Source organism: Salmo salar, chromosome ssa18, assembly GCF_905237065.1.
Source record: "Salmo salar chromosome ssa18, Ssal_v3.1, whole genome shotgun sequence".
NCBI lineage: Eukaryota > Metazoa > Chordata > Actinopteri > Salmoniformes > Salmonidae > Salmo > Salmo salar.
In genome coordinates, this window is record NC_059459.1 from 58,596,244 (window position 1) to 58,606,478 (window position 10,235).

The 10,235-nt window shown below is 39.8% G+C and overlaps 1 protein-coding gene and 1 long non-coding RNA gene across 2 annotated transcripts; one reads left to right on the forward strand and one right to left on the reverse strand.

Annotated features, from left to right (window-relative positions):
- Positions 1-2,051: 2,051 nt before the first annotated feature.
- LOC106577568 (alpha-2 adrenergic receptor-like) lies at positions 2,052-6,386 on the reverse strand. Its single transcript, XM_014155714.2, has one exon. The coding sequence runs from the start codon at positions 6,030-6,032 to the stop codon at positions 4,734-4,736; it is 1,299 nt and encodes a 432-aa protein (XP_014011189.1). The 5' UTR covers positions 6,033-6,386; the 3' UTR covers positions 2,052-4,733.
- Positions 6,387-8,154: 1,768 nt separating this feature from the next.
- LOC123728646 (uncharacterized) lies at positions 8,155-8,885 on the forward strand. Its single transcript, XR_006760278.1, has 3 exons — positions 8,155-8,362; positions 8,460-8,593; positions 8,699-8,885. It is a non-coding gene; the product is annotated as an uncharacterized lncRNA (long non-coding RNA).
- The last annotated feature ends 1,350 nt before the right edge of the window (positions 8,886-10,235 follow it).

Sequence of the window (10,235 nt, forward strand, 5' to 3'; positions counted from 1 at the left end):
CCCTCTCTTGGCAGGTTTGTTGTGGTGCCATATTCTTAAAACATTTTAATAATGGATTTAATGGTGCTTCGTGGGATGTTCAAAGTTTCTGATATTTTTTTTATAACCCAACCCTGATCTGTACTTCTCCACAGCTTTGTCCCTGACCTGTTTGGAGAGCTCCTTGGTCTTCATGGTGCCGCTTGCTTGGTGGTGCCCCTTGCTTAGTGGTGTTGCAGACTCTGGGGCCTTTGAGGTATATATATACTGAGATCATGAGACAGATCATGTGACAAATAAATTGCACACAGGTGGACTTTATTTAACTAATTATGTGTCTTCTGAAGGTAATTGGTTGCACCAGATCTTACTTAGGGGCTTCATAGCAAAGGGGTGAACACATATGCATGCACCACTTTTCCGTTTGTAATTTTTTTTAATGTTTTGAAACAAGTAATTTTTTCATTTCACTTCACCGATTTGGACTATTTTGTGTATGTCCATTGCAATGAAATCCAGATAAAAATCTATTTAAATTACAGGTTGTAATGCAACAAAATAGGAAAAACGCCAAGGGGGATGAATACTTTTGTAAGGCACTGTATACAGCTATAAAAAAAAAACTTTCAGTGATACATTTCAATTGTTTGAGCAGAGTAAATGTGACCTTGGGACTATACGGTTCTATCTGACATTTTGGTCAAAAATGAGTTATACACAGATCTCTTTGCTCTTTAGGTGGTCCTTTACATGTGAAATGTGTCTGATTTGTTTTTAAAGTAAATGTATTTTTACAATCTGAAAGTTCCATCTGCGCAAACACCTTTTAACTTGGAACTATAATGTTCTATCTGCAATCCAATCACACAATGCTGGGTTGTGAATAAAAAATAATTGTATTTAAGGTCATATACTTATTGAGTCATGAAAGAGGAAGACATCACAAAACAGTTCTTAGATCTGGGACGTATTATCTCAAAACTATGCATTTTGCAGGGAGAACCTTATAGTCTCAAATCCTTGATTATTCATATCATAGGTTCTGGTCCTCTTTTTAAATTACGTAGATTTTTTTTCAACACTTTTTCAGAATAATGGCCATAACGTAAGCTGTTAATGGTAAAAACAAATAAATACAGGTGCCTTAGAGGTGTTGCTGTTTTTGTCTTGTACTACGAAAACCTCAATGGAAGGGGTATTTCGCAAAAATTACAAACTTAACACATTTTATTGATAACTAGCAAGGAGTTTACGAACTTTGGGTGTCAGAGACCAGACAAATATATCAGTTTACTCATCCAGAGCTACACTTTTTAGTTACCATTTCCTAGTTGCTAAAACTCTAATAGTTTGCCTAATTTCAGTTTATGTGACAAAAAATAAAATAGTATAGAGAATCGTTGTATCATCTAAACCGCTGTGAAATATATTTTCCATAACCAAAACTATTGTTTCAGCTGTTTGAAGCTGGTGTACAAAACCGAAAGTAAAAGACGCAAAAACAAAACTTAAGAACGGGAAGCATAGAAATAGAGCACATACATCAGATCTACCTGTTCTTAGACTTGCTTTGGATTAGAATGATAGATTTATAACTCACATTTCTATGTGCATTTGGTCAGATCGCCCAAAAAGTTACATATTGCTACTTTAACAAATGAACATGAATTTATATATTTGATTGTGTGATTAGAAAGATGTAAGGGTATTCTCTTTATCTAATCATTAAACGTCTGTACTTTTATATTGAAATTGAAATAACTGTAACATTCTGTGACTGATAGAACCTTTGTTCTATTTGTAACTGCACCCCCTTAAAAAAAAGGATTTTGGTGCTCTGCCCTTTAGGTATCTTTAAGGCTAGGACCTTAATGGGTTATGAAAGAAGAATTCACTATAAAATGGTTCTGAGGTCCAGGATGTGAAACTGTAATGCTCAATATCTCAGAACTATGCTTTGCACAGATAGAACCGTATAGTCCCAAAGAACCGTATAGTCCCAAAGTCTCGTAATATCAAATTCACTCAGGGTGAATCACAAATAATTTAAGTCACACCGTCTCAGTCCGTGTTTTAAGTGCTTTCTCCTTTTTATTTGACACAATGTTAGTACTACCCAAATACTGCCAATAAATTGCCAAAGGAACATTGGAGGGTGGCGTTGAAATAAAAATCTGTCTGACCTTATAAAGCAAGCGATTGAATAACTGTTTACTCTGAGCTCTGACACCAGTGGAACATTAAATGCCACTTTTGTATTTGACAGAGTGAGATTCAATGACAAAGCAGGTTTTCTAATGCATTAGAGATCAAACAGGAACTGAACTAGGTGAATGCTGTTGGCTGTATTCCCTTTTAACAGTCCTCTGCATCATAGATGGGCATGTTGCCTAGTAGCTTCCCTCATGGTTATGTGGGGAAACCCTATCCTTTACACAGGAAGTCAACTGGGGTGATGTGTCCACTGCACTCACACTGGTAGACTGATCAAAATGGAAAACCTACAAAGGAAATGAGGTTAAAGGGCTAACATAATTCCTTTAAAATGCCTACAGTATATCAACATCATATATGTAACTGTTGTTTTTTTTATACTGATAATAAATAAAGCAACCCTTGAAACTTCTACATCTAAACATGTGGACATTTACTATTACACTATATCAGCAGTATATGGTAATTGGAACAAACACAAAAGATGTAGACCATTTCAAAGAGCATTTACATTGGCACCCCAAACACAGAAGCAGTTTAACATGGAGTAAAGATCCACAACAAGAGTTAGGGGATTCAGTTTCACCTCGCTGATGAAAGAGGCAGTGGGGAATATTGGCTTATCTCCTCTCAGCCACAAGTGACATCAAACCTTTTTGTGCTAAAAGGTCACATCCTGTACACCCTGGTATTGACATGGCCAGTCTTTACCAGGAGGACAAATCCTTTGGTTGAACCCATCACTGAAGCTTTGATCAATTTCATAGTTAACTTCAGAAAGTGTTGCCAATAAACTTACCAGGGATCTTGGGGCTACTTAGTAAAACAAACAGGCTGTGTCACAATACTCTTGGATACTTTCTTGTTTCATTCCCTTTGTGAAAGGATACTAATCTGAATGTTATGATTTAAAGGGAAACATAGGCAGCATCCCAATTCTCCACACTTCTCCCAAAGTGTGCACTCACTAGATCTACTGTATGACTGGGAGTGTGCAAGACCACACTTTCAGAGAAGGGTGGATAATCGGTACGCAGCCATGGTGAGAACACCCCCAAGCCAGTCAGTGGGTTTGGTGGGATTTCGGACCTGATAGATAGTCTTGATCAGGATTGCCACAATGGAATTGTTTCCCCCTGAAGAAAATATTTAGGCAGCTAAGTAGCTACAGATTATATTTTACCAGGAAGCTTCTGCAGGGCCATTTTAACAATTTACCCTTTAGCATTCCCTAACTATATTTGACATGAATTTTAAATAGTTTGACAATGCCCAAATGATTGTCTATAAATAAAAATGACTGTGTAAATGCATGGTTGTCCTTGAGCTGTTCCTTTGACATGTTTAAAACGTAAAAATCTTGTTTGTATACCATCTGAGGGACAAATGGGTTGCCAGACATCTTAGCACTTTAGACAGTGATTGATGCTGGCAGTGCAGACTATCTCCAAATCCCTTAATCACTCAAGCAAAAGCACATGTGCATCATTGTCAGAGTGCTCCACTGTATATATACCAGAACTCCAACATTACAACAGAGCTAACATAATATTTCTTCAGTGTTTATTTTGCATGACAGCCCACTACTTTAAGCATAAGAAACTGCACCACTTGCAAAACAAAATACAAAATATGCTAAATAATTACACAGAAACAGTCCACAAGGGAGGTAGTGTATTAAAATAAACACTTTATGTTTTATTCTTAAATATTTATTAGTCCGCATCCAAGGTGAAAAAAAGGTCCAACCGTAGCCCATATTTTTTCAACGTATAGAGCAGGGCTCTCCAACCCTGTACCTGGAGAGCTACCATCCTGTAGATTTTCGCTTCAACCCTAATCTACTGTAGCATACCTGATTCTAATAATTAGCTTGTTGATAAAAATGAATCAGGTTAGTTACAACTGGGCTTGTAGCAAAAACCTACAGGAGGGTAGTTATCCAGGAACAGGGTTGGACAGCCCTGGTATAGTCATCCCTCAACACCTCAACCACTTGTAATCCTTAGGGAAAGCATTACCCATGAAAACATACAGTACTGGATTAAACTGCAGATGCGCCAGGCTAGCTCCCCTGTGTTTTTAGCATTAGCATGATCAACCTGGAAATGCTACCTGCTGTCACTTTGGTTGTAAAGGACTCAGGAGTACTGGATATCTAACATGACATTGAGTTAAAGCCTTGCGACACACTTCAGTAAGTCTAGTTCTGGGAACCACTATGCACACACTAAACGTGGATGGCAAATATGAAGGCCGGTAAGAGAAATAAGTAGGTTAAAAGCACTCGAGAGTTGCCTGTAAGGGGATATGAAGACGTAGTTCAGTATTATGCTCTGACTCAATTGAGTTACAGCATGACAATGTTGTCTGTCCACTGTAAGTACAGTATGCACATTGCATTGTTCCATGGGCCAAATAAATAAAAAAAAGTCTGCTTTCACATTGATATTCCATGGTAGATTTCATACGGTTATGCCATTGATATTGTCACCTCAAGGGATATTTAGTCCTGGCTTGTCCCTCTTGTTATTACATATCTAGAAGGATTTTTTCCAAGACTTGCAAAGGATTTTCTGAAAGGCGCGTCGGAAATCCTGGTTGAAGATAGTGTAGATGGCAGGGTTGAGGGAGCTGTTACAGTAACCGATCCAGAAGAAGAACTTAAAGAGGGGATCGGGGATCTTACAGGGGTCCCCGCACACTCCGTGCAGGCAGTAGCTGAAGAAGAATGGGAACCAGCACACCACAAACACTCCCATGACCACCGCCAGCACAAAGGTGAATCTCTTCTCCCTGGCCTGAGATACCTTTTTCCTGGACGCAGAGCTCCTCCTCCTCTTCTTCCTCCTGGAAGCGAACAGGTCCATGGATTTGTTACTGGCTCTGGAGATCCGGCTGGAGTGTTTGGAGATGGCGCTGTTCTTCCGGCTGGCTCTCTTGGCCCTCTTATGGTTCAGGTCCTGAGGTTTGGGGTGACCTTTGCCCTCTGAGGAAGAGCTCTCCTCCAGGTCCACCTCATCTGGGACCCCGGTGGTCCTCATGCTGGTGGGCGTGGAAGGGCACTGCCAGTGCCCGTTCTCTTTGTCCCCGTTGATTTTGCACGAGGTGGCTTTGCTTAACCCATTCTCAGTCATTGTAGCTTCACCAGGACCATGTTTTTTCTCTGACATGCCCCTGGTCCTTGTCTTGGCCACTTGGTATATTCTAATATATACTAATATCATGATTAGGCAAGGAGCAAAGAATGACGCAATGCTAGAGGAAAGGATGTACCAAGTGTCATTGTTCAGCTCACATCCTGGGTACTGAGAGTTATCATTGTTCTTGTCTATTGATATTAACGGAGGAGAAGATATCATCGCAGATATAAGCCATACAATGACGATAATACATTTCACTCGTTTAGGAGTCCGTTTGAGATTGTATTCAACAGCTTGCGTAACGGACCAGTAACGGTCCAAACTGATTGCACACAGATGGACAATGGACGAAGTGCAAAATAAGACATCTAAAGCAAGGTAAATTCCACACCAAACTTTCCCGAAATACCAATAGCCCATAAGTTCGTTTGCCAGAGAAAAAGGCATCACCAAAGTGGCAACCAGAATGTCTGCTGTGGCTAAGGAAACCAAAAACAGGTTCTGGGGTGCTTTCAGTGCCCGGCTTGTTAACACCGCAATTACAACCAGAACGTTACCGACCACTGTAAACAAAATAAGACAACTTACAAGTGCTGCAAGACTCGCTATAGTAGCCAAAGTATATGGACTTTCTGATGAGGAATTTAAATTGAAAACTGGGAACGTGTCAACTCCGCTTGAATTAAAAGATCCCATCCCGTCTATGTGGTTAGTGTTATTCCAGAATGGTCGATTCAAGAAGTAGTCATTTTATGCATATAGAGTCCATCAGAAAATATCAGGTCCAAGATAAATAGGCAGTATTGACATTGCCAAAATTAAAATGCGCACAATGGTGAAGGAATGGATTAAATGCCATCTCCTGGATTAGATGCCAAATAAGACTTCTTCAAAGAGAAAATCACCAAACATATATCTGGTTAATTGACTAAACGAAGATGCCACCTTGCCTTGTACATGCACACTGTTATATCACGACAGACAACCCTTCTCCATCGGCTGCTGCCTCCCTCTCAGCGCGCCGCGATATCAGAAAGCTGTCTCAGTCAGTGCCCATGTGTTGTTCACTTACAACTAACTGATTTCTGCCCCGCCCCAACACAGTGCATGATTTTCTTGGTAACTGGTACCTCATTGAATTATAGTATGCAATACTTTTGTATTTGTTATATCAGTTCAATAAGCTATTTTGTGAAAGACGACTAGGCTATATTGAAATAAGTCGTCTGACAAATGATCATATGATGTATTGATTATAACTTATGCCTGTCTATCATGCCAATACGCTAGATAACGGAAGTCAAATTAAGGTAATTATTAAATGAGGGAGAACATTTTATTTGCGAACACATCTATTGTCACCTGAAATATATATTGTAACTGATTATTATAATCACTACATATTACAAAAAAAAATCGTCATTACAATACTAAAACATGAAAAACATGCCAGTGATGAAGCTGGAATCAAAGGCACTTGTTTTTTTTATTCCACGCTTTGGGTGTTTTGAGTTGAGCTCATCAGCCAAGCTGACATCGACATGATGTCATAGGAAAACGTCATCCTGGCACGTTTTTGCAAAAATGTAAAATGTTACATTGCAGTCCATGAGAAAAGGCGAGTGTTGCAGGGTTGATGTTTTTCTCAATATATTGCAGTCAATAGGAAAATATGAGTTTCACAGGGTTGACGTTTTTCTCAGTACATTGCAGTCAATGGGAAAAGATGAGTGTCACTGGGTTGACGTTTTTCTCATTTATCTCATGTCTGTCTCTCTATCTTTCTCTACCTCCTCTTTATCCCCCTCATTCTCCTCTCCCTCAATCTCTCTCACCTCTCTCCCCCTCCCCTTCTCTCTTTCTCCCTCTTCCCTGTCCCTCCTCTCTTCCTCCTCTCCCTCCTTCACCTCTCCCTCCTCCCTTCCCTCACTGTCCGTTCTCTCTCTCCCCCTCCTTCTTTCCCTGCCTCCTCCTCCTCTCATCTCTCTCTCCCACCTTTGTCTGTATGTTGGCTGTCTCCCCTCCCTCCTCTCTCTCCCCCTCCCCCCTTCACTCCCCCCCTCCCTCCTTCACTCTCCCCCTTCTCTCTCTCTCTCTCTCTCCTCTGCCTTCCATTCTCTTTCCCTCCTTTCCCTCCAGGGTGCCCATGTGTCCTTAAGTTTTAAATTCAGTTTTCAATGGTCTTAAAAAATGTGCCCGGAGATGACTTCAGTGTTTCCGCTATGTTGTGCAGCTGCTTAATTGTTGCCACCGTGGCAAAATCTGTTAAAATTACAAATAAAATAAAAAAAACATCAAATGATAGCCTACTCCTACTGAGGCGCATTTTCAAGATACCTGAGAACTCCACATGAAGCCTAAGACTCTGTGTGCGTGTGATGTGCGTGTGCCACTGCAAGTCGGACATTGCCAGATGAATGAGCACAGGAAGTAAGATAGGCTACAAAATAGATAGCCAATTTGAAGCATTGCTTGTAGCTTGGCTAGTTAGTGCACTCGTTAGCTAGCTAGTTAACTATTTAGCTATTAAATGATTTGTTCAAACAGTAAAGTGCATTATCTTCATAATCAGCTTTGTGCAGGTATATTTTTTATTTCTCAGCTGTCTATTTTACAACCCAGATATTGATACACTCTAAAACTTAAGGATTCAACTAGGGTTCTTCTAAGATCCTCAAAGTTCTTTGAAGAACCTTAAGGTTCTTGGCACTGAAAATTGCCCCCAAAAGGTCCTTCCAAGAACCCCATAGGAGCTGGGGTTCATCGAGGAACCTCCTTAGCTGGTGGGGGTTCTTGCAGGAACCTAACTGCCCAACTGAAACATTTGGATTTGAATTTGAAAGGACAGCAGGCGCAGGCACTTAACTGAAACATTTAAAGATCTCTTCAATTTAAGGTAAGATTTGTCCCTTGTATGATCTAAATTGATATTGTTTTCTGATGACACCATCTATCTTTTCATATTTGTGCAACTCTTTCTAAAACAGAAAATGTATACAATTCAATGGATTTCAATCAACAAAGAGGTAATAATAATGTGTTGCAGGCTATAAGAATATGTTGAAGGCTATCTGTATTGGGTGCAGATGACTGAACTGCTCACTTTTGTTTTTGTTTCTGCAGGTATACAGACGAGGAGACATACAAAGTTATGCCAATTGATATTGGTATGTTATGCAGATCAGATTTACCATCCTCCTCCCTTCCCTCTTCAATAAATATCCCATAGGCCCATAGGCCTCTACATTATGGACAAGGTATGTCCATTTCCATTTACATTTACCACAAACACGAAGGTATGAATACTGTTGTGTGCATGTTTTGTTAATCATCTGTATAATGACTATTTTTGGGATTCACAGACTTCATCCTCCCTACACCTCTGATGAATGTAACAGGAAACCTGTTCAATCATGCACTGCAAAATCGTTCTGACTATGAATACGGAGAACATCAACACATTAAAACATCAACAGCCAGAGGATATACCCATTAGACTTGGGGCTCTGCTGGGAGTTTACCTCATGTTTGGATTTTTGTATTCTGCTTTGCCACTAAAATCTAAATAAACATTGAAAACTAAAATAGTGTTATTGTTGTTATTATGTGTAGTTAAAACATTTAGCCCAAAAGGTTCCTCAAAAGATCATGAGGATCCATTAAAAGTAGAGGTCGACCGATTAATCGGAATGGCCGATTAATTAGGGCCGATTTCAAGTTTTCATAACAATCGGAAATCGGTATTTTTGGACGCCGATTTGGGCGATTATTTTTTATTATTATTTTTTTTTTTTAATGTTTACCTTTATTTAACTAGGCAAGTCAGTTAAGAACACATTCTTATTTTCAATGACGGCCTAGGAACGGTGGGTTAACTGCCTTGTTCAGGGGCAGAAAGACAGATTTTTACCTTGTCAGCTCAGGGATTCAATCTTGCAACATTACGGTTAACTAGTCCAACACTGTAACCACCTGCTTTACATTGCACTCCACGAGGTTACGCGAATGCAGTAAGAAGCTAAGGTAAGTTGCTAGCTAGCATTAAACTTATCTTATAAAAAACAATCAATGAATCATAATCACTAGTTAACTACACATAGTTGATAATGATATTACTAGTTTATCTAGCCTGTCCTGCGTTTGTAACTGATGTGAAATGGCTAGTTAGTTAGCGGTGGTGCGCGCTAATAGCATTTCAATCAGTGACGTCACTCGCTCTGAGACTTGAAGTAGGGTTTCCCCTTGTGTTGCAAGGGCCGCGGCTTTTGTGGCGCGATGGGTAACGATGCTTCGGTGGGTGTCAGTTGTTGATGTGTGCAAGGAGCCCGGGTTGGGGCGAAGAGAGGGACGGAACCTACACTGTTACACGTTGCATATAATCGCTTAGGTACACGTTGCTCCAACCATAAACATCAATGCCTTTCTTAAAATCAATACACAAGTATATATTTTTAAACCTGCATATTTAGTTAATATTGCCTGCTAACATGAATTTCAGGGTATATGCAGCAGTTTGGGCCGCCTGGCTCGTTGCGAACTGTGAAGACTATTTCTTCCTATCAAAGACAGCCGACTTCGCCAAACGGGGATGATTTAACAAAAGCGCATTTGCGAAAAAAGCACAATCGTTGCACGACTGTACCTAACCATAAACATCAATGCCTTTCTTAAAATCAATACACAGAAGTATATATTTTTAAACCTGCATATTTAGCTAAATGAAATCCAGGTTAGCAGGCAATATTAACCAGGTGAAATTGTGTCATTTTGCGTTCATTGCACGCAGTCAGGGTATATGCAACACTTTGGGTAATTTGTCAGAATTTTACGTAATTATGACATAACACTGAAGGTTGTGCAATGTAACAGGAATAATGTTTTGATTTCGAGATGATAGTT